Below are 25,221 nucleotides of genomic sequence, written 5' to 3'. Positions count from 1 at the left end.
GTCATCAAAAACGAAGAAAAAATGCAGAAGAATGAAAATGAAAAACTAAGTCCACCCTTACTGCTTACACCCAACAATTTCCAGACAATTTGAGAAGCTACAGTGAAAGTGATACTGGATAATGATATTAGTGGAATTGATTGTGGGGAGACATGACGCCGCAACGCACCATGGGCTACATTAGGTCTGCACTACCATACCCTGCAAGAATAATACTGTATTAACCAGTGGGGATAGATTGATTATTTATTTTCCAAATATTATCTAAATTGGCTGACTAACAATAGATGATAAAATCCCCCCAGAGCCAAAATCCAACAAATGTATTGCTAGCTATAAATGAGAAGGCAATGTTTGTTTATCTCTTTCTAAAATCAGTTTAAAAGCTTCAAAAGTTCTCCTTATTGAGTTTGAGCGGTAAATCAGCCACAGGTGTCATCGTAGCATGTGCCGTGCGAGTCCGCGGTCGGTTGTAATTGTGGTGTGGATGGAGCTGCTTTATTTGTTTTTGTTGCTTAAAACTCTATCCCCGCTGTTTCCCATGCAATGTAACGTCGCTATAAATAGTGCTGAAGTCAGTCTCTCTGTCTTCCTTTGTTTTCTCCAGGTCAGCCTACCAAACGACTCCAGCTGTGTTGAGGAGATTTTGCGGGTACGTTGCTTGGGTACACACACACACACACACACACACACACACACAGTAATTGCACTGATTATCAGCTGTTTTCTGTTTGCTCACAAGGCGCTTGGTCCCTCTCCAGAGAGTCTGATTTTGCAAAGAAAGGACAGAGGAAAGAGAGAGCAGGAGAAAGAGAGGGGAATGCAAGGCAGAGAGGGAGAAAAGAAAGCAATCTGTTGGCTCAGGTTAAGGATTATACAAGTTTTCTTTTTTAAATGTTTTTGTTGGATGACATCATGCAGAAATCTTTTCCACAGTCCTATCCTCTCCTTTACTTGCTTTTTCTTTCCCCTTAGCTGCATGTCATCAAAATCGCACAAAGCAACACATTTTTTCCACAGTTTCTCTCTCCCGTCTCTTCTTGGGAGTGATGTCAAAACAAAAATGTTTCCCCACTAATCTTCCGTCACTGCCAGTCAGAAGATTAGGACAAGGACCTCTTTTGACTTCTTTATGTCAAGTTACCGCTTTTGCTTCTCTCTCCTTTCTTGCACTTGCTGTGCTCTCACTCGCTCTTCTTCAGCGTCTGTCTTCCCCTTCATTCCTCTCTGCCCGCTGTCATTCACCCCCTCTCTCTCTCCCCTCCACAAATCAATAGGCTGGTCAACAGGCTGTGTGACAGATAGGCTGCTGTGAGCTGCATGAAAAGCCTTTGTCGATAATATTGGTGCGCTATTGAATTCAGTCTGTGGTTTTTAGCTGTGTCAAGTGGAAAGATCAAGGAGTTCAAAATGTGAGGTGAGGTGAATCGGAGCAGAGGGCCTGTGCTTCATTTTTCTCTTTCTGTAATCACACAGCTACAAGATGTTTGTCACAGGAACATTGTTGTCTTGCATGTTTACACAATTCAAGGTAACGGTGTGCATCAGAGGTGTTGTGTACAGTAAAGTCAATCCTTCTGAGGAGTATTGACTTTTTACAGTGTTTGAACCACAGGCGCACCATAATGTATCATATCCATGCTAATGTTTGCACTTGTGCGAAGTTCACTATAAACAAGAAACATGATCTAAAATTCAAAGATCGTTAACACAGCAAAAAAGTTGACTATAAGCAAATCACACTATTCTTACCACGGGTAAAAGAAGATAAACAAGGCTACACTTAACTGCTATTCAAGGAATGGTAAATATGATAGAATGAGAGCCTTTAGTTTGGGATTACATTTTTAAGGTTTCGTTGAAGTTCATGTACATTTGAAAATGTCATTAATTGTGTAAATTGTTTTGAAAGGTAAATCAGCTGTGTCTGAGCTGTCTGACTAGCCAATAAGAAAACATGAACTAATCTCACAGATGTCATGATTATAATTAGTTGGAAGCATTTTCCCTTTTTGCTCCTACCAAAAATGTTGTTACATGTCCACAGTGAGTCAGAAGCAAATTAAAAGCATGACTAACAAGCTTTCTGTACCTTTTGTCTGTTTAAAGACAGTCTAACGCCCACCCGTGGGCATTAAGTGAACTGCAGTAAGTATTCTGTTGCTGAAAGTTAGCATAGATACCCGCACTCTGTGTGCTAGCACGCATTTAACATGTATGTCTCTCATCATGTACAACTAAAAGTATCATGAGTATCATGGCAACAAAGATAACTTTCAGGTGGCTGGCTAACCACCCCCTTATTTGGTTATTATTATAGACATTGCTTTGTGACATTATATGATTGATTGTGATAAATAGGATTTGACCTTAAAATATACATAAGTTAGTATCATCAAATTAGATGGTGAAATAATTAAGCAAACTAGCCAACTAACATTTCCACTTAGATACAATTTGACTAGCAATGATGCTAGGCAAGAAGGCCAGCTAGCTTGCTGTAACTTACAATTAGATGTGTTCTCGGACACTTTTGTTGTTGTTTATCCTCTGTACAGTCAAGATGTGATTCAAGTGAAGACTTTGAGCTTTAATTCTTAACAAAGATTTAGCATTAACTGTTTAGGGATTTTTATGCATTTTTATACATAATTCCCTGTTTTCAGAGGCTCAAAAGTAATTAGTCAATTCGTTGATAAACCGTTTTATGGCCAAGTAAGACTTGTACTCATTATTTCGTAGCAGATAAGAGTTTATTCTGATTGCTGTATTTAGTATTTGGTATTTATTATATATTTCAGTGGAACTCAATATGATGTCCAAAGAGATGCCAAGATGGAAGTGAGGGAGGTCATCACTAGGCTGAAGAGACAAAATAAACCCATGAGAGAGATAGGAGAAGCTTTAGGAGCAGCCAAATAAAAAAAAAAAAAAAAAAAAGCTGGTACATTCTTGGAAAGAATGAATACACCGGCCAACTCAACAACACCAAAAGGCCTGAAATGCCAAAAAGGACAACTAAAGTGAATGATTATGGAATTATTCTCATGATTAAGAAAAACAACTTCACAACATCTAACCAATTCAAGAACACTCGAGGAGGTAGGTCTAAGTTTACAATCAAGAGATGCCTTTGTGAATAGAAATACAGTTACATTTACAATACATTTACAACAAGCTGCAAACCACTGGTTACACTCAAGAACAGGAAGGTGAGATTAGACTTATCCAATAGAGACCGCACAGTTCCTGAAAAAATTACTTGCAAAGATGAACTCAAGATTAACTTGTAGCCTACCAGAATGATGGGAAGTGAAAAATAAGGAGGAGAGAAACAGCTCATGATCTGAAGCACACCACATTATCTGTCAAACATGGAGCATGCTTTTCAGCCACTTAAGACACAACTTAATGCAGAAAGATTCACAAACAAGCAGCATCTGAAGGTGGCCACGCTACAGGCCTGGCAGAGCATCTCAAGGGAGGAAAAGCTGAGAAAACCGTGGTGATGTTCATGGTTTCAAGACTTCAGGCAGTCACTGACTGCAAAGGATTTTTATCCAAGTATTCAAAACAATCATATTTATATATAGACAGCTGAAAGTCTGCACTTCAATCACATCTTGATAGTTTGATTTAAAATCCTCTGTAGTGGTGTAGAGAAGCAGCATTATAAAAAATCTATGGACCTAACTCTACAGTGCAAAAATATGATGATGGTTCATAATCTTAGCTGATGAAGTTATTTGATGTAATTTGGTTTGACAGATTTCATTAGATAAAACTGTCCCTTCTTCTGAGTAGTCTTAGCACTCACTTGCATATTACTGTCTGAAACCACATCAGATTTTGTTTTTTTTTTTTTGTCATTGTGGAAAGAGGCAAGGCTAGAAAATAACAAACCGAGCCTGGATCATCCACTAGCAGAGTGTGTTGGTTGCTAGTGGCCCATCCAGGTCTTTAGGATTTGCACATAAAATTCATCCAGCGTCACTCACCTAAAAGTCAATACACAGGCGGCTAGTGATAGTTGGTTATCATTATAATCCTTTCAAACATAGCAATAAAAAAAGTTTGTGATACATGTAAAATGTTGGTTTCAAAAAGCCAAAACAAGAGTGAATGTCCTGTGTTGCTTTTGTATTTAAAGAGAAAAGCAAGAGAGAGCGAGATCTGCTCGTGTTTTCAGAGGACACTGGTGGATAAATGTGCATTTTGCACATTTGTGTTGAGGTGTAATAGATGTAGATAATGGAGAACACGACTGATTGATGATAACTGGGAAGCCGTCTGTGTTTAATTACGACAGACTGAGTTACTCGTGTGCAGGGGCTGTAGTATCGCAGACAGACGCGTATAAACACAGATTCAGGAGCAGTCAGGTGTCCTGCCTGTGAAAGCACAGGAGCTCTTCAAGGATGGAGTCAATGATGTTAATGATGTCAGAGAGCAGTTACCTAGCAACACACCATATGTCGTCAGGCCAAGTGCATTATGATTGTAAAGAGGGAAAACGCATACACACAGACTCATACTCAATTATCCTCAGTAATGTGTAACTCAGGTATACACACACCCTTACACACACTCATACCTCCTCTCAGATTCATGTGTCATCTGATGAATAGAAGTCCTCCACCTGTTTTTTTTATTTTTTTTTGGGGGGGGGGGGGGGGGGGGTGGATAGGTGCGTGATGGGAACATTCACGCCCTTTGACATAGTGACCCACTGTATGGCAGCTGTGTGAGCACGTAAGATGTGTATTTAATGACTTTACCAAACATTATTAATGCGTGTTGCAGATAAGTTATTAGTCATTAAAACCCTATTTACAAAGAATTCAGCTTTTAGGTGCAAGAAAAACTACCTGGTAATTTTCCATATAATCCCTTTGCTTTGTGAGCATATTTTCTCAATATGTGCACCTCCATTCCAGTGTTTGTGAGACATAAAAACAGCCAGTACCTGACAGATTATAAAGCTGTGACACACACACACACACACACACACACACACACACACACACTCGTGCACATATGCTTATCTTGTTAACTAATTGATGCTTCTACATACTGAGATCGGAATTCAGCTGAGAAGTCTGCGTGATTAGAATAATTGAAAGGGGATGCTTCTGCTTCTGCTGCTGCCGTGAGGCTCAGATGAAATGCGGCCGACTGGAGTCAGCTTTTATTTCGGTAATTCAACAACTCTGCACTTACTTCACTCTCAGTACACTGATCCCTGGTGGGTCACTAACTCCCGAAGTACCTTCCAGTTTATACTAAAACTTACACTAAAGTCCACCCCGATGGGTGCTGGTGCAGCACAACCTTGACTGGATGCTGACTCCACTCCTCTGCACCAAAGATGTTGCATAAGCAAACCCTTTTGCTCCAATTTGCTAAACTTTAGTCATCATGATTATTCACCAGGTGAATGCAGCACAAGTGCAAACGTACATTTACTGTGTGTCCTGTGTTTAGTTGGCTATAATGACAGAAATCCTTATGCTGCTTATCAATATTCATTTAAAATAAAAATGTATGTTTGTGTGTTCAGGAGATGACCCATTCCTGGCCTCCTCCACTAACAGCCATACACACTCCTGGGAAAGCTGATCAGACCAAGTTTCCCATCCCAAACAAGGTTAGTATGTCTTTTCTTTCTACCACATCAAAAACCTTTAAACCTTTAAACTAAATGAATTACAAGCCTGCTGATGCATGCTTCTTTAAATGTTATCATGTTCTTGGGCCTTGATCATTTACACTTTGGAGCATGAATCAGCGAGTAGCGGAAAAAGATGTGACACAATCGGAAAAACCCTTTACTTATACTGTGACACTTATTGGTGGGGCACAGTGACACTAACTGCAGTCTGCCACTGAAAATCTTCAGTCTGCTCATTAGCTCTGATTCACAAATTTACTGCGGCGGTGATTGCTGTGATAGAATCACATTACCGTTGACTCATTCTGCACAGTGGCACAAATGACAGCCAATGAAATTACTGTGTTAAATACTGCATGCTTGATTCACCTAGGTAGGAAAATTTAAACAGGCACTATAGATTTAACAATTTGCACTGGATTGGATGTATTCATGTTTAAAATCATCTGTCGATTCCTCAGATCAGTTATAAGGCATTAATTAAAAAAAAAAATCACCTTTGGCTATTGTTGATTTTCCTCCCCTCTTTTCCTCCTGCTTAGTTTTCTTTATATTTTTGTCTTTTTAATGGCTATATTGACTGCTCTAAACTCTAATATTTATTTCTAACATGTTGACATCAACACTGCACTGTTTATTGACATTGATCATTATACAGGTGTAAAACCTGTGCATTATTTACTTGATGAATTTGGCAATAACCTTATTGGAAGAAGGGGAACTCCATGTTATCCGTCTGCAAATCAATCAGACTTTATTTGTATAGCACCTTTCATGCAGATTAGTGCTAGTCAAAGTGCTTTACTGATAAGACAGAATAAAATGCAAGAAAACAGAACAAATAAAATGTAAGCTGCTCCCTTACTTGCCAAGGGGATGGATGTACATGTCTGAATTGGCACAGATTTCATGCGGGATTCAACCCTCACATTTAGGCCCCAGGTCTAGAGACTGGTTGGCAACCAGTTACCAACTGCCTAGCAATCACTGTTTACAAGGGAAACGTGAGTTTTCCCCAACTGGTTGTGAGTGGTTGTTGGTAGTCGCTGTGAAATTGATTGCTAAAACCTCGGTCACGCAGAAAATGGTCAGTGAAAGTGCAAAGAGGTATACGGTGCTGCCCTGAAAACCTCCTAGTGATTGCTGTGGCTGCTAGCAGATTACTGCATTTTGCATGGAAGATGCTGAATTGTCTACAAACACGTGCTAAGCGTCAGTGAAAGAGTGTGATGCAAACCAGAGACCATTCACCTTCAGCGTTGTGCCTTCTGAGCATTGATCGCCTCGCGTGCCGCCGGTAATGCCATCACAAAGCCACTTCTACTTATGCTTGCCTTTAAGGCGCAGACAACCACTGCAGTATTCTCCTGAACGATACTGTAGGTGTCAGTACTCAGACAATACCACCACCTCAGCGCTGATAAAGAAGGAGCAGAAGACATAGCCGAGTATTTTTCAGCTTTTTTTCCACAAAGTGTCATCTTTTCAAACTGCTGGAGCACCTCTCTTTGTATAATCTGTGAATCTCTGAGCTTCTGTCCTGATATATCATTAAAAACTGACACGATCATACACTCGTGTCTTTAACCCAGCACAACGTGCCGGGTTACAAAAATCAAGAAATTGTCAGAAATGGTGTCTAGCGACAGCGGACGTGGCCTCAATTTGACATCAACTTTGTCGTCCGGTGCCGTTCACGAGCCACCGTGTATAAAATGGTGAATCAATGAAGAAAATTAGAAGGCTTAAAAAGCCAAAACAATTAAATGGAAGAAAGTAAATGAAAATAAAGTAATGTCAGTAAACCAGGCAGATTTCAGAGGTATTAAAAAAACTAATTGGGGGCTTAATGCAAATTGATTCACTCAACAATGACTTGGCTATTACAGTCTGTTCTTACTGTCAGTTAACACGTTTGTTAGCTCAGTCAGTAACAGGACACAAAGGTCAGTACTTTATTGAGAAGACTAATTTCTACCGCTGACTCATCGTGGTCTTCCTTCCTTTGTTGAGCAGTAATAAGCACCAACAGCGTCCTCTGTTTTTGACTCACCAGTTCCATGACCTCTCTCACAGGACAAGACAGCCCACAATCACCAGAACAAATTCATGCATCAAATAAAAAATATGTTGAAGATCTGCATAGCATGAGCAATTCCAGTTCCATTGGAATAAAGGGCTTTTGCATTGAGACTGAAGCCGCTGTAAAGCTTAAAGGCCTGCATGTCTTATTAGAAAGCTGTACCTGACTCCTCCTTTTAAAAAACAATAGTAGTCAACCCACTTCAAGCATATAAATGCTTTTCCACTTAATCGTTTAATGATTCATTAAAAACAAGAAGACTAAGTGGGTATTTAACAGGAACAGTGAAGATTTAAGGAAATAAACGTCATTTACAGAAATGTCGTCACCAGAGGTTTCAGGAAAATGACTGTGTGTTCTCACCCATACTGTTTATGTGTGAGGAATGAAGTTCAGAAATAACTGTGCAGGCACAATAAAAGCAGACTGACGAGCTCAGAAGATAGATGTTCAAAGTTTCACCTGCTGCTACAAAAAAAGGAAGATTTATGGTGCCCTGTAATGTAAATAGTGGGAATATTTGTCACATTAAAAGAACCAGCAATGCTGTATTGAACATTTATCTCAGAGATGGCAATAACAATTCTGACTGAAGCAGCAGGGGGTGTTTTTTTTGCCCCCCCCCCTGCCTTCTGCTTTTATGAATTACCTTTAATAAGTGAAGCACCTCATTGGTGTTGATGTCAGGTGAAATAGGACCTAAACACAGAGGCAGTAAATCTGACCGAGTAGTTAATGAATCAGGAAGGACTGTTGGGGTGCTTTCAGCCTCCAGCGTCACACTAATCCTGCGTCACAGTGAGTTTTAAGAATGAGGTGGAGCGTCGACGCGGGGAGATGAGAAGCTCTGAATTGTGTGTAATGGCATCCTTGTATTGCTGTGAAATCAATAATGACATCTGTTGGTTTATTCATTCAACTCATCTCCCTCTGGCTTTCTCTTTCCTTCTCTCCCTCTCTCCAGGAGTCGCAGCATGTGACCTCAGGCTACAACACCCAGAGTAAGTTTCCCAGCGTAAACACGCACGTATAAGCTCTGTGATAATTAATGCAGCCGAGGCCATTAAAGGCAACACCGCCCAGGAGAAATGTGAGAAAGCAGCTGACGTTGAAATGAAATCATAGCCACAGGAGTTAGTCAGAAAAACCTTTGCTTTTATCTTTCTGGGTTCATCTGAGCAAGTAATCAAACAAACATGATTAAGTGGTGAGTGGAGCGCAGACAGATAATCGGGGGCTTGTGTTTGAACTGACAGCATCACATTAGAGAAGGGCAATGCACATAAAAGGTTCTGTCACAGTGTATATAATTTCATGCATACCACTGAACAGCAGTTTTTTTCTTGAAAATGTATTCATACAGAAGCAGTTTCAGGGGGAACTATTATGGTTTTCTGTCACATAAATACAGTTATGATAGTGGATATTAAGCATGGCCAAAGCTTCAAATAATGAGGTCAGCATATGTAAAAAAAAAAAAAAAAAGTCCCTTTGAATCAAAAGCTTGTGACACTTATTTAAATGCTCTGTGTCTGGTAGTTTTTTGTTTTTTTTTCCTACACTTGGTTCTGTATGATCTCAGTAAGAGGGGATATCCTTATATGGTCATCTTAAGCACCGCTCTAGCTAAGAAAAGAGAAGCCCCACCCACCTGCTGCTCAAGGGGCAACCAGTTAGATAAAAAGGCCTTCAAGTGAGGGGCAAGGGAGGTAAAAAGGCTTCTTTCAGCTAGTGAATTTAGGCCTCAACTACAATTAGATACCCAAAAACCTTTTGGTGGAGGCTGCAAAAAGTAACCTGGCCTTGCTTCCTTTGACAAGAGATGTTCTGTATTGTTGACAAGTCAGCCAGCCCGGCCTAACTCATTTACATACCTAGATCTGATCATATTCCAGATGGATTTGAAATAATGAGACACTAATTAATACAAGGTGTTAATGCAGACACCCATAGATCAGATGTGATTATGTAGACAGTGTATCCAGGTGCAGATTGCATATCAGTACCAGGTTTAAATAGATGTCAGTCCTAAGACCTAATAAATATACCATATAAAGACGGAAAACACGTCTGGTTTATGGCAATGATGTTAGGAAAAATACCTTAAATACAGTTTTCAGTTTCACTTTTGCTTCTTCAAAATCACCAAAAACACAGGTCTCCTCTTGGCCCTTGTGTTTGTGTCTCTGTGTGGGTTTTTCAGCGGTTGAGACACAGAAAACAAGTCATTAGTAAATTAGTTCATCAGAATTAAGCAATACACCATACCACTATACCCAATAAAGATCCATTGCCACAGAACATTCTGTACATTCTGTACACGAGTCTAGCTAGCCATCCAGTGCATTCAGCGTTTTTGAGCATATTATCAGGATGAGAAGAAAAACAGTTTTGCCACAATGTTTTTGTTAAAATTAAGAAAATGGGTTGCCTCTCGGTGGTGCCTGGCTGCATCTACTCTGCATTATAAACCATTTACGTAGCCTTGGCAAAGCTAGGCGACGAGCGCTGAGAACACTTTCCCACAGGAAAGGTCCTTTCACCTGAGCTTACATGGGCAGTTTATATACACTGAAATCTAGACAGCTGGTACTTTTTCACTCTGTGTAACGTTCACTCTGACAGAAGTTTTTTTTTTCAGTTTTTGTATAAATCTACTCAAAGCACAGGGTGCACTTAAGAAAACTGGAATACTCTGCTGTAGAATAAATATAGAAGTTCAGCTGAAAAACTCTGAAAGTACCAAATTTTCTTAGTTTTAGCTTTTTAACTGCGTGTATTTGCTGGCTTTTCTTGCGGTAATTTTGATAATTAAGTGGCTTGGGCTGTTAAATGGACAGTGCAATCAATTTTTACAAACTATTCCTTTTAGGTTGGTACAGAGAGCTGCTGAGACCATTTGTGTTTCTTTGTATCTGCAAAATCAGCTGCAAAGCAGCTTAAAGAAACATTAAAATGGACCTTGCTCATTTCCAGCTCTGTATTTTTATTCTTAGACTCTACTAGATTAGCTTCGATTTACAGTGGCTCAAAGTCCAGACCTCAGCCTGCTGTGGTGGGACCTTAAGAGAGCTGTGCATGAATGCATACCCGCAAACCTCAATGAACTGAAGCAACGCTGTAAAGAAGAGCGGGCCAAAATTCCTCCACAACGACACCAATAAAGTCACAGAGAAAACGATTACTTCGGGTTATTGCTGCAAAAGGTGGCTCTACAAGCTGCTGAATCGTGCGATGCGCTTAGTTATTCACAGGATTGAATAGAGTCCTGCGAAAACTTTCTTTTTCACATGACTGTATGTAGAACTCACCGCAGTTCTGACTCCCGGGGTTGATCCGATCATGAAAAGCTTTTCTAAGGTTGTTGCTCTTTGTTAAATCCAGCTTGTAGTGTTTTGAGTTATTTGTGCTGTATATAAAGCTGAAGCATTTCCCCACTGGCAGGTTTTACCTCTCTGTGTAAGAAAAGAAGAAATACGGCTGACTGGAATATGAAATACAGCAAAAGGATTCTGTTCACAAACTCTTGTTTATATCCACTCGGAAAATAAATAATCTCTTCAAGTTTTCGTCAGTGTGTCTCAGTTTGACTTTTATTGCAAAAGGACATTTACATACTGTTTTACCCAAAATCCTGTTAGCAAAGCAAAGAAAACACACACACACACTGGAACAGAGTGTCATATTTTCCAGTGTGACAGTACTACGAGTCTACAGTGATGTGAGTTTGGCTTCCTGTCAAACACTAATCAACACACACAGACACAAGTCTTGACACATGCAAAACTGTGATACAGTGATTGAATGTCCTCTGTTGTGTTGCAGAGCGATGCACTGTATCAGCTAACAAGCCTGCTGCTAAACCACCAACTGCACCACAGAAGTCGTGAGTATATCTCTCTCTTTCTCTGGCACACACACACACACACACACACACACGCACATAAACTGAGAATTTCTGACCTGCTGCTGCTGCTGCGTTTGCCTCAAGGTAAAATTAAACTTGACTCTTGGATGAAATTCACTGGTGGTAGGAGGAAAAAAAAAAAAAAAAGATTGTGTGGATCAGAGCGGGAAAGTGCAGCTACATTAATTTAACGTGAGCCAGGAGCATATTGCAACATCTCTGGCTGCAGCCCACTCCACATCACTCACTGAGCTGTACGGCAGGATGAGAATGGAAAGGCACAAATCTCGACTTGTAAGGCCGCTTTATGACCCCGACTTGCACTGTGTTTGATCACAACAAGCTTAATGATTCAAAAACACGAGAGCAACTGAGAAAGAAAGGATTCAGCTGAGTGGTTTTGTTATAATGTAAGGTGCTAAACTTACATTATAACAGCTTACTTCCTGCAGTAAAAACCTAACCTAACTTTACGCCTCAAACCAAGTAGCATTTTAGTAGCTAACTCCGTTTTGAGGGGGTAGAGGTCATGCTGAAAAAAATCACGTCACATAGCAGCTGCTCCTGGATTCATATCAGAGCTATTATAGTACAGGCTAACATTAGCAACTCTGTCCTGTTTTTACTTTGATCTGGATTTGAGGCCGTTCATATTTCAGCAGCATCACTCAAAATGTTATGTAACATCAAACCACTGGATCTCACAACTCATCGCAAGCCAAGCGGCAACCTCTGGGGCTGAAACATCAAGCCAACGTAAAGTGCGAAAAAATGGCAGTTTCTCCAGACACCCCTTTAGGCTGGCTCCAGAAGTGAATCAATCCCTGTAGACTACCATCTTCACACATTAAATTGACATGTTTTCAGCCTGGTACAAAAAAGCTATTTTGATCTCAACAACTAATTTCCCCTTTCATGACAACAGTATGCAGGGCGATTCTTCTTTTCCTTTTACCTGTTTGGATTTTGGTAAGGTTTGCATTTGAACACTTTATAGCATTAAAAAAGCATGTTTACAGCCTGGTACAAAAGTGGTTTTGCCCTCTATGGATAGTTTCCCCCCAGTCACAACAACTCTTTTAACTCATCTACCTGGATAATCCACCTGCTAGCACCTGCTCATCTGTTGCTTTGAGTCATTAAACAGGACCCTAAACCTAACTAAAAAGTGACACATAAGGAAAAAGAAAATGAAGTGAAAATAAAAGTCTAAAAATGATCTAAGTCAGACATCTCTCTCTTCTTGTTGGAAGTCATTAGATTACCAACTACCAGCTTACCTGCCTCTTTATGCAGCTTTTTGTTGGTTTCTGTTCCTCCTCATCTGGAATAATTGTATTTTGCACTTGTACCTGACATGATGGGAAATGACACTAATTGGCTACACAGGGAGTTAAAATGTGACAAGAGGGGGTGGTGACCAAATATCAGTGAGTAATGAGTCAGGAGTGAAAATATATATTATCCCGAAAGCTCCTTTTTAACGAATGTTAAAATTTATGTTAAACATTTAAACTTAGCACAAAAAGTGAGGAAGTTTGTGTTTGGTTGATTATTTCTTCGTTGTAACGATGCTTCTTCGCAATAAATCTTATACTGTTGGAAAGCCTGTTTATTTCCCCTTCAATGGAGCCACAGTTGTAAGCAAATTGCATTTGTGTGTTGAGCAGCAGAGATGAGTATGTGGGTTTGCATCCATGAAAAACTTGTCAAATCCTCTCTGCCAATGCCAAACAGCTTATTCTGCTATTGACTCTTGTTTGGTGTCGTTTATTGGATTGATCATGGAAGTCTGAAGAAATGAGACATATTTGTGATATAGCAGTTTATTAATTTAACAAACAGGGCCCTCAGTAGCATGTGGAAGAACCATACAGCTAGATAGATATAGAGCTGCTTCTGTTTTGGAGCTGCTCAGTGAGCTAGCTTGTTAGAGGCCCGCTAATCAGACTTCAGCGCTGGGTCTTTGTAGCCTCTGTACACAACCCCCCCATTTATGTCCACATTCATGCTTGTATAGCTGGATTATGTGTGTTAATTACCTTGTGGTTGTGTGCCGGTGTTTTATATGCGGTGCCGGTTGGGATTTTTCCCCTCTTTGGGTTTCTGTAGCTGCCTTGTGCGCACTACTTCTCAGGTGGACTTTGATGTTGGTGTTTCGTTCCGCTTGAGAAGTGTTCTGCACATGTTTTCATCATCCACAACAAGACACTCGCTTCTATCTATCTCGCTATCGTACTCAAAGATATGGGACTCTGCTGCTTTCTCGGCAGACCGCTGCTATTACTGTTAACAATAATAACCTTGGTTATCAGTCTCCTATCAGTTTGAAACTGAATTGGCTCAACTTGGCCAGTTTGTTACATGCAATCTGTGATAATAGAGCAAAAAGTAACCAGATTACAGCCAGCATACCGGCCCACGCTACTCTGTCTGAGAGTGATTACAGTCAGAGTTGTGATTGCCTGATTGTTTGGAGACATATTGCCTTTTGATCGAAAGCGATCGAGGCTGTTGTATGCACAAACTCTGGGCAACCAGCTGATCACTGCAAGTACTTGCAGTCAGTTGCAGAAAGTGAAAAAATTCAATGCAGTCTCTGGGCAACCACTGATTTTTCCTAGTCTCAAGAAGGTTGCCGTCCGATTTTTATCTTGCCCGCCAGTAGGTTAAGGGAGGTTATGTTTTTGGTCACGCTGGTCTGTTTGTCTATCAGCAGGATAACTCAGAAAATATGAACGGATATCAATGAAAATATATGGAGTTTTGGGGGTGGTACAAAAAACAATTGGTTATCTTTTGGTGGTGATCTGGATCACGATCTGGATTCAGGGTTTTGTATGACAAATTCTTTACCAGGCGAGGTATGTCCTCTACTGAGTACCCATGTAGTTACTCAGTGTGACAGCTATAAGAGATGGAGTGGGGAATATCTGACTGACTGACTGAGACTGGCTTTCCAAAACTGATGCTCCCCAGCTTAAGATTAGCCTCCTTGATTTTCAACCTCTGTCTAAATTTTAAAGAAATTCCTAAAAATGTGTATTTGTTTTTTAAAAAAAAAAACCCACTCATGCTGTAACTTGTATGTATGCTGTGTGAGAATATGCAGGAGGCATAAATTTACCACAAAGGTTATTTATCCAGAAAAAACTGTGCTCAGACTTTAAAGGACAGAAATTAAAACCACAGTGGGTAAATATGTCTGTGCGTAGTTTGATAGTATTAATAATTGTGAGTTTTATTGCTTGCTGCTCTGCAAATGCTTTTCTCCTTGTTAAAGTTATTTCACTAAGGAAGAGGATTTTGGTCTGCTGTCATACTATATCATATAAAGAAGCACAACTCCTGTTTTACTCCATCTAATGAGAGTTTTTAAGTGTCAAGTGCAATGCATTATTTATAAATTTTATTTTAAAAAACTTGTTTAAATAAGGGTAGAGGGTATTTGGTGAGGATGGTGTCAAAAAGCACACTCTTAAGAAAGACTTGATGGGCAGAAGATGATGCAAAAATCCTGCAACTTAAGAAAAAGTGAAGGCAGTCTCGTAAGTTAGCGGTAATTCAGCTGGATGGTTTGATTAAAGTTCCAGCTCAAAATGTAAATTCTCATTTCCTCCAGTTTGGATATGCAGTTAAATAGTTAATTCTATCTCCATTAGGAGGGTGTCTGTGGGAACTGTAGTGCCTTTTGTGCTGTTTTACGCTACGCTTTCAAAGCTGATAAGCCTATTCCTGCTGATCACTCATGTATACTCCACAGTGTAATTTTTTCCCCCCATCTTGTATTCAAACATAAATGCTGCTTTGTTTATTAGGGTGAAATAATTGTTACTGGTTAAAAACAATGCCTAGTTTACTGCCGCCATTAGGCCGTTCTCTGTTTTCACTGTGATGCTCAACAGGCGTAAAATGTTCTCGATAATGAATAGGCCTACCTCGTCTTATTCAAGAGTAAATGAGCTGTTTAGGCTAATTGCTATATTCTTTGCTGAATGTTTACTATGTCTGGCTTTACTGAAAACTCATCCAGCTGTAATCCCTCTCCAACAGGCACAATACCTTAATGCCCAATAGGAAAAATTTCTGCTGTTTCATTATAGTCATTAGAGCAGTGAGTAAGGAGCATATCATACCATCCTGCTTCAAGAGTTTCATGACACTGTGATCCAATCAGATGTTGTTCATTTAACTGAATGCATGAAAAACTAGTGAAGTCAGTTTTTGAGTGTTGCTGGCTCAGAAACACAGACAGCACCTTGGTTCTTGCATTTGTTCACAAAAAAGGGCTTTTTTTTTTTTAAAGTAAACTAAAATGTAATGCACAAAAACTCACAACAAAAATGCCACTTAATTAAGTGGCACACACACACACACACACACACACACACATTACTATTGAGAAAAGTGAAGGAAGTGTTACCTTTGCTTTTGTATGCAGCACCCAGCTACCTTTCTAAAACTGGGGTCCAAGGTGGTGGTATTGCAGCATGCAAAAACTTCCTTCAACATTTGCTCTTTAAATGCCAATAATAATAATAATATGAAATACTTTACAGCAGCAATAAGAAACTTAAGGCTAAAAGCATGCAGATGTTGTGGTATGAGGTGGTAAAGATTTTCTGTCTGTCCTTGAGACAGTGGAGCTGAAAAATCTGTTAAAGAATGTGTTCAGCTGCATGCACAGTAAGTGATCAATACATTAATAATTGACACCTGGGATACTGAAGTTTGGCTTAAACAAACTGATTCAAACTCTGTGTCAAAATTTAGTTTATAGTTGCAGTGGTTATAGCTACACAAAAAAATGGCAAAAAAGTAAATGATCTCCTTTAATCACTATGGAAATATGAATACAGTTGAGCTACTGGTAAGTTATTGCGAAATGTAGATAAACTACTGACTAATCATGAGTAGTTGACCTCTACACTGAACTGCAGGCAGTTAACTGAACTGTGGCGTACCACAGAAAGAATAAAGCACTATATCCATCCATCCATCCATCCATCCATCCATCCATCCTCTTCTGTTTATCTGTGGCCGGGTCACAGGGGCAGCAGCCTAAGCAGAGAAGCCCCGACCTCCTCTCCATAAAGCAATATTTATAAGATCAAATCTGTTATAAAAGGCTCACTACCAAGAAACAGGTGACCACAAAATGTGCTAACTAATGCTGTTTTATTAAACCTACATTTGTGATGCAGCACAGGAAAAGACACCATCGAGAACAGCTGGACCTTCCAGGATTTCCAATGTTTATTACTGTTTATTATGTTTATTATTCATAACTTGACTGTCTGCCGTGCCTCTCAAAACTGTTTTTGAAAAAAAATGTAGCTTGTTGAACAGTTTATTGTGCCCCAAATCAATTGTCCAGCCTGTCGGCTTCCCCCAAAGGCACAGCCACACGTGTCTAGGGGTGTGGTGACTTCCCCCCTCTTAAAGCTGCTTGTTTGTGATCTATAAACTGTTTTTTGTAAAACCCCCTTTTTTTAATCAGAAGTTTAATGATTTACGAATATGGTACAAGTGAGTCTTTACCATTTGCATGGTTACTAAACCACAGTAATTGAAAGAGTGAACACCAGTTTGACATCTTTAAGTTTACGATTCATGGAAACTTCACCTCGGTTTCCACATGCTGCATCAAATTTGTAGTTTTTCCCATTTGTAGCAACACAAGAAGATGTAAACTTAACTCTGACAAATGGTGAACAAGTTAGCATGCTGTTGTCTGTTTACACCATCTCATTTTCACTTTACACGCTGTTTTGGTCTCCACCGACTCCGGAGGGAAATATCTGGCTCTTCAGCTGCTGAACGCTCTGCTGCGTTCCAGGCAGATGGGTGAACGGAAGCAGCGTTGGGAAAATAAAAGCTGCGAGCTGCTTGTTCAGCTTCAGAGTTTGTCCTGGAAGCTGCGCGTACGTTTTGTTTTGCAGTCTGAGCAGATGCACATCTGAACTTCTCCGTGGCAGAGTATTGAGTAATTAGTCATTAGCTGAGTGTGGCTTTGATTTTGCTTTTAGAAATTATTAATATCTCCTCAGACAAACTTCCTCAAGTGATGGAGCTCTAGTAGTGCTGTACTTTTAGCAATAAAAAGACTCAATTTTATAAAGGCAATTAAGAGCATCTGCACCTAGTTGAAATGTGATGTTCTGCTTTCTAAGCTCTGCATGTCATGGATGCTTTAGTCCATAACTCATTTATATCTGAGTGCGTCTGTCCTCCTTATTCTCTCTTGTGCATTTTATTCATTTCCCTGCCATGCTCCCCTTCCTCTCTCTCTCTCTGTCTCATTCTATTCAGGCTCCATCTCCCTCTCTTTCAGCCTCCCCACCACCACCACTCGCTCCCCTTCACTTCCCCATCATTATCATCTCCATCTCACTCACTATCTCTCTCTCCATCTGTCCCTTCTTATGAAATAAAATATGAATCCATTATTCATTCATTCAAACATATCTATCATCGCCGTGTGCAGCACTGTGCCCCTTATCTGCAAAGCTTTTTCTTATTGTGCTTCAGTTATTCACGACTCATACGGCCCCATCTGAAAACACCACAACACTGGGGAGTATTTTTTAGCGGTGCAAGCACTGACAAGAGTGGTTCGTGAGGCAGTAAAAATCCCTTTAGGGGATTCTCCTGTCATAACAATAGCAGTGCAAGCTTAAAATAACAGTAGTTTGTGTGGAGGGTTTATATAAAGCAATAAAACATGGGAACTTGCCAATCCACAGCACATAAATACTGAATAATTTGTGTGGTAAGGAGCAGGTGATGCTGTGAGGGAGGTCATGTTATCGACTGCACCTTATATATCTCTTTCATTGCAGCTGTATTGTTGGAATTTGATCTCTAGCATGAGGGGAGCAAAACAAATACAACCGATAGGAGAAACAGGGCAACAACCAGGTTCTTTATCCAATTAGAAACCTCTTAAAAATCAGTGCACAATCGTGATGAAGGTCCCATGTCTGCTGAGCACCTCCTCTCTTGTTTCCAAGGAATTCTTGGCTGTAGGTCAGCAGTTGTCAGACAGAAAGTTTCCAGGTGAAAAAACAATCTGGCTTTTCTTCCCGAGCTCCAAAAGCTGAACATCTGGTAGGTTTTTAGCAGTGAATGTCCGCTTCCTCATTCCCCAACATGAACCACCAGCTTGCTGCTTTCTGCTGTGTAATTAATCCGTTCACCAAAAAGGCTCTTGAAAGGGAATTGCAGATCACAACTTGCCATAACCGACCTAATGCGAGCAGACAGGAGGTCATGGCTGCAATAACACACGTCTCTTTGTCTCTGTGCAGAATGTTGGAGGATGACCTGAAGATCAGCAGCGATGAGGAAGAGGCCGAACAACAGGTGAGCTCCCTCTGCTGTCCGTCCTCTTATTCAGTTACTGCATATGATCCCTCACTCCGGCTTCCCCTCCATCTGTCCTTCAGTGTTTCAGCTACTAACATAACACACAGTAAATTCAGCTGTGGATGTGTCACATTTGTTAATTCATTCATCTGTCGAGAATAAGTCAGTCAGTGTTTCAGAAGGCATAATTCGTCCTCATTTTTCCTTCCATTTGTCACTTAATGTCTTGTATTACAGTAGCTTAAAATATAGATACATAACTGTTTTTACAAACAAGAAGTGATGGTTGTAAAAATGTTACCAAGTGCTTGTTTACCAGGAAAAAGACGTGACTTTTTAAAAAATTATTTTGAAACCGTAAAACCTGAGAGGTTTTAGCTGAAACTGCATTAGCTTTGACTGTGGACTGTATGTGAAAGATACCAAGACCCCAAACTGCCCCCCCAGATGCATCTACCACAGAAAAAGCTTGAACGTATAAAATGTGTGTGTGGATGGGTGTTTGTAGCTTGTAGGTGAAAGTGCTCTGTTAGAGTAGAAAAGCACTGTATAAGTACCAGTCCACCGGGTTCTAGCCAGAAGAAATTAGCTTTCTAATGCTAATAAGCTTGCTAATGTTAAACGCTAAATGCTGCGCCCGCTTGCTAATCGCAGTGATGCTGAACAGTTCAATCGATACAGCGATAATTCTTTTTGCATATAAACCAGAAGAGTTATATATCATGCATTCAACATGTCCCAGAGTGCCATTTCCTTCTGCCAATAGGTTTGCAGAAATTACGTAAAAAGCGCACGAAACAAAAACATTATAATCCAGATGTTTTATCGATCCGATCAGCTGCTAACTGCACTTCCTACGTTAGAATATCTGTCATGATGTTGTCAGCATGAACTATCACATTTTTAATGCAAGCGACTAAACATAACAGGAGGTGACATCATTTTGCTGGGAATTTTTTCTGCAAGGCCTCTCACAGCTCCTGGAATTTTATTTTTAAATCAGGAGATCTTGGGGACATTTTGCGTTTTTTTTTTTTTTTTTTTTAATTTGCCTGCCATTTTGTCTGTGCTGATTGAACATAACTCAAATTTGCCAAAGGGTAATCATTTTCAACAAATTTTAGAACTGTCAAATCAGTTTTTAAAAATAGCCTAAATTAGCTTAGCAATTCAAAAAGTCACACTCGTTATGCTAAGGACACAAAATGTCCCATTCAAAACCATTGAAAATTGCATTTTTGATCACACATTTATCTTCACATAAACCAATGCAATCTTTTTCATTAAGATTTTATTTTGGACTACTGACTTTGAATTTTTGATTTTTATATTTGTCCACCAGGTGGTGCTACTTTTTTACCATTCAATGCATGCATCAAAATTACACACTTTTTACTGTTTTCTGCAAAGATTTCTTGCTCCCGAAATAATAAGTGTGTGTCACTATTGATGTTGGATCATCGTGTATGTGTGTGCACAGGCATGCATGTGCACATGTGTGTGTGTGTGTGTGTGTGTGTGTGTGTGTGTGTGTGTGTGTGTGTGTGCGCACGTGTGTGATGTCCAACTTCAAGTCTTTTCTCTTTGAATGCCAGATTCTGCTTTATAAACCTAATTCAAGAATAATAAACAATGAGGGACCTTTCAGTGCTTCAAAGAGGCCTCAGCAGCAAGAACCAAAACAAAATTGGACTTTGTTCTGGTTCTTGCTCAGGTAGATTCTGCACCTGCACTGCAGCCATGGCTATAAGCATGAACAATAGTGCAGGATTAGCCCTTTTGGAGATGACAAGATTTTACAGCACATGGCATGGTGTTTACAGGTCAAAAAATGAATCAACTCAAATCTACAAGGTGCTGCTGCAGGCCCCGCTCTCATCAGTAAATGTAGAAGTAAGAAGAAGCGTGAATTTTACATGCAAATATGGGAATTTTACATGCAAAGACCACCACAGTCTGTCCATTTGCAGTCTCCGCTTTACCTTAGCTGGACTCTCACAATCAGACAGACACATAGCTCTACACTCTCCCACCCTGTCTGTCTCTCACCCACTCTGTCTGTCTCTCACCCACTCTGTCTGTCTCTCACCCACTCTGTCTCTCACCGTCTTTCTCTTTTGCTCTATATTTTTACAGCAGTTTTTGAGAAGGTGACATTTTTTGTCCTCAGAACCTCAAGTATGATTTTTTTTTTATTTGTCACTGCAGGAAAAACAAAAACATGCATGAAAAAACATATTGCTGCCACTCATTTACCGTCTCATGGCCTAATAAAAATCAAATATTCAGTTCATTTGCTTCCACTTATCCAATTCTAAGTCACAGAGGGTCTGGAGCCTATCCCAGCTGCCATAGTGTGCCATAGAGTGAGAGGGAGGGTACACCCTGCACAGGTCACCAGCCTGTCACAGGGCCAAGACAGAGAGACAGATAACCATTCACATCGATGGGCAATTCAGAATCACCAAATGACTTATCCCTACAAATTGCATGTCTTTGGACTGTGGTAGGAAGCTGGAGTCCCTAAGAGAACCCACACAGACATGTAACATGAAAACTCCACCTAGTAAGGCCCCAGGCGGATTTGAACCCAGGACCTTCTTATCTTCTTGGTGTGTGCCAACAGTGCCAACATTTGCACCGCCATGTTCCTCTCCTCCGTAAAATGTATTTTATGTAAATTATTTGAGTTATTTGGATGTTTGATAAAAAAAAAAGTGGCAGTATGTAAGAATACTGGCCTTTGACTGGTTAAAATACCCAAAAATATATGTAACATTTGATATATTTATTTCAAGCTGAAGTAGTTTTAAAAGACTGGATCATTTAAAGTGGAAAAATATTACTTTATAATATTTTTACAACAGTTTTTGGGTAGAGGACAGTGTCTGTCCTTAGGATCACGAATGTAAGTTTTTCACAAAACTTGATACTGTAGAAAAGCAAAAAATGCATGAAAAAAAATGTTAATGCCAATCAGTGACTCATCTGAGGGCCTAATAAAAATAATAATCCAGTAGTCCCCAAAATACATTTTATGGAAATTATTTGAGTTTTCTTGTTTTTGTCCATAAAAACACAGTGGCACTGTGTAAGTAAATGGGCCTATAAAGGGTTAAAATTTTTCAAAAAGTATATAATATTTGGTATCTATGTGTCAGGCTGAAGTAGTTCTAAAAGACTAGATCATTTAAAGTGGAACAAAATATTACTTCATAATATTTTTACAGCAGTTTTTGGGAAGAGGACAGTGTCTGTCCTTAGGATCACAAATGTAAGTTTTTTAAAGGATCTCCCAAGTTAATATGAAGCCCGAAATTATCCTTTTGAGCTCCCCTTTTCAACTTCTTCCCCCTCGAGTTCACGCTGGTCGCCATTCAAGCATGAACAGGGTCATCGTGAGATTGCGCACATTGTGAGCGACACTGGCCGTGCCCGATGGTAGATTGCAAATTGCAGCGAAATAATACTATAGCGCAACGATCTAGCCAGAGAAAAAAAAATCAGACTCTGGTAATTTACACAAAAAGTTTTGATAGCGAACCGGTGAAATTCTCAGTCCAACACAAGATGACCTCAGCATGGCGCAGCGCCGGGCAATCAACCGCTGGCTAGAACCCTGGTCCATGTAGCCACCTTCTTTGTGCAGCCTGAGGAGTCGCCCCCTGCTGGCAGTCAGAAAGAAAGCACGTTTAAGTCACTTTCACTATGACTTCAGTTCAGACTTAGATGTGTTTATATCATACTTGTACTAGTATATAAGTATGTCCACGGCATGTTTTTGAATTCTTTAGTGATGACTTGAACGAAATTCCGTCACAGATACAAATTTTTGGGACCGTTAAGATACATACGGGTGGCGAACTTGACACGTGAAACAAATGCAAATGGAAAATGTAACATCACATTTGCTGGGGGATGATTACATGAACACAATATATATGAAAAGAATTTGCACATATGATACATCTGTTTAAAAAAAACATATAGATGTTAATAATCGCTGAGTGTGCCATAAAGTTTCATTCAGATTGGCCCACCTATTAAGGAGAAGAGATATAATCATTATAGTAAGGTACAGCTTGGATTCATCTTTTATTCAGATAAAAGCATTCCCTCATTAAGAACAAATGTATTCCTTTATTAGTTCACAGTAAAAACAGGAAAAGAAAACAGGACAAAGGGGAAAAAGAGATGGGAAGATCAATTCCTGACTATTTGCAGACACTGCAGTTAATAGTGTGCTGATATGTTGACTGATAGTGAGATAAAATCAATTTGTTCATTGCAAAATTCATTGAAGCAATCCTCAGAGAATCTGGTGAGACTCTATTATTTAGGATATAAATATATTTAAGAGCAGTATAAAATGAAAATCAGAAGGAGGTGTATGCACCTCTGTAAATTGTTTACAGGTGCTGGCACCCAAAGTTATTTTATTCTGCGTGAATTACACTGTGATGCTCAGGAATGAGGAGAGAGCAAAGGAAGACTAAATCTAATTGCAAGTTACCAGCTCACTGTAGTAACAACTCAAGTATGTCACAAACAGCTACAAGTCAAAGTACTATAAAACCGGCTTTCAGTTACATGTTTACACTGGAGTCGTACAGGGTTTAGGATGGAAGGGCTCAAGTTTTACTACATAAAAACTGTGGGAAAGATGCCCCTTGTGACTACGCCATACTTTTAGGAACTATTTTTCAGGGACTGGAGTGACCTGACTTATATATATATATATATATATATATATATATATATATATATATATATTATAATAATCCACTGATACATTAAGACTGCTTTTTCTGAGCAGCATTAACACATTGTTACTATCATACATAAAACCGGCAGAACTGTAAGTTTAACTTGGCATTTTTCTCTAAACACTTAAAGCCTTTTTTGATCATGTTTGTAACACTTTGCAAATTCATGTTGAAGAAAATGTGCGATGTGAGCAAAAACTGCAGGAACATGTGCTTTCTGGTGAGATTGTTTTTTTTCCTTAAAATGCAATAAAGCCAGACAGACATGTAGAAAAGTGCGATGGACAAGTAACAAGCAGACACTGAGAAAAGAAATACTTTATTCAGTGACTTATTATTTGCTGACAGATTGAGAAGCTATAATGGGTTTTATTTTAAGTTTTGTAATGTATCATTTAGATGCTAATTTAATTCATCATTCTGTAACAGCTTTGTAAATTGTTCAATTTAAGTCTTTGTAATTAAATACAGTAGGTCAGTTAGCATTCTGGTGGCACAAACGAGGCTCTGCACACTAATTCTGGGGCGAAAAAACACCAAGAGTAGTAATTAAAGGTCAAAATGTCAGTCTTTGAAGCACCTTCTCCATCATTGGCCTGATGTTTACAAACCTTGGAGCAGTGATGTGTCCTGTTGTGGGGTGTATCAGCGTGTTTATGCGGTATTCACTGACTAAAGAGGTCAGGTTTGTCACTCTGGGGCACTTTGCATATGAGCCGTGCGGTTGTCCTGCTCTTCCTGTCTTGTTTTTCAGTATGGAAATTGGCATGGTGGCCCTTTCTCCTCTAATCACTGTCATCATGCGCTAATGATGCCAGAGATGAGTTCAAAGCAGTCAGTGGGGGTCGTGCTGCTGCCCCCTCCCCACTGTGCAGACAGATACCAGTGCTCATCAAAGAGTCTGTGAGATGTTTTCTGTTAATGAAGATACCGATTCCTCTCATCCCCTTTTAACTGGCCTTCTGATTGTATAATAACCATGATGGCAGATATTATAATTATAAATGATGGCAGGTCATTTATAATGATTTAAGTTTGTGTAATTTTACTGAAAGTAGCACTGTTAATTACAGATACTTAGTGTGCATTCAGAATTGCAGTGAGTGGCTTCCTAATCACAGGGCTGTAGAGTATAATGTACCTATATGTACATGATAAATGTTAAAGTTCATGACAGTACAATTAGAAAAATGCAGAACAAGTGTGGCTTCTTTGGAAGGGTTACCAGGAGGATGCCTCTTCTCTCTGAAAAGAACATGGCAGCACAGCTTAAGTTTGCGAAGCTGGATCTGAATAAACCACAAGACCTCTGGAACAATGTCCTTTGGACAGACGAGACCAAAGTGCAGCTGTTTGAAGCACAGCACCACATTTAGAGAAAACAAAATACAGTATATCAGCACAAACACCTCGTACCAACTGTTAA

The 25,221-nt window shown here is 39.7% G+C and overlaps 1 protein-coding gene across 1 annotated transcript in view; it reads left to right on the top strand.

Moving 5' to 3' along the window:
- Positions 1-25,221, top strand: part of aff2 (AF4/FMR2 family, member 2) — a 195,372-nt gene that overhangs the window by 101,923 nt on the left and 68,228 nt on the right. The window contains exons 5-9 of the mRNA XM_030738522.1: positions 608-652; positions 5,561-5,647; positions 8,719-8,755; positions 11,580-11,640; positions 18,972-19,026. Coding sequence (XP_030594382.1) covers positions 608-652; positions 5,561-5,647; positions 8,719-8,755; positions 11,580-11,640; positions 18,972-19,026 — 285 coding nt within the window. The remainder of the gene's footprint in view (positions 1-607; positions 653-5,560; positions 5,648-8,718; positions 8,756-11,579; positions 11,641-18,971; positions 19,027-25,221) is intronic.

Source organism: Archocentrus centrarchus, chromosome 10 (genome assembly GCF_007364275.1).
Source record: "Archocentrus centrarchus isolate MPI-CPG fArcCen1 chromosome 10, fArcCen1, whole genome shotgun sequence".
Classification (NCBI taxonomy): domain Eukaryota; kingdom Metazoa; phylum Chordata; class Actinopteri; order Cichliformes; family Cichlidae; genus Archocentrus; species Archocentrus centrarchus.
The sequence above is the reverse complement of the archived record's forward strand: the minus strand, read 5'-3'. Positions and strand labels throughout refer to the sequence as shown.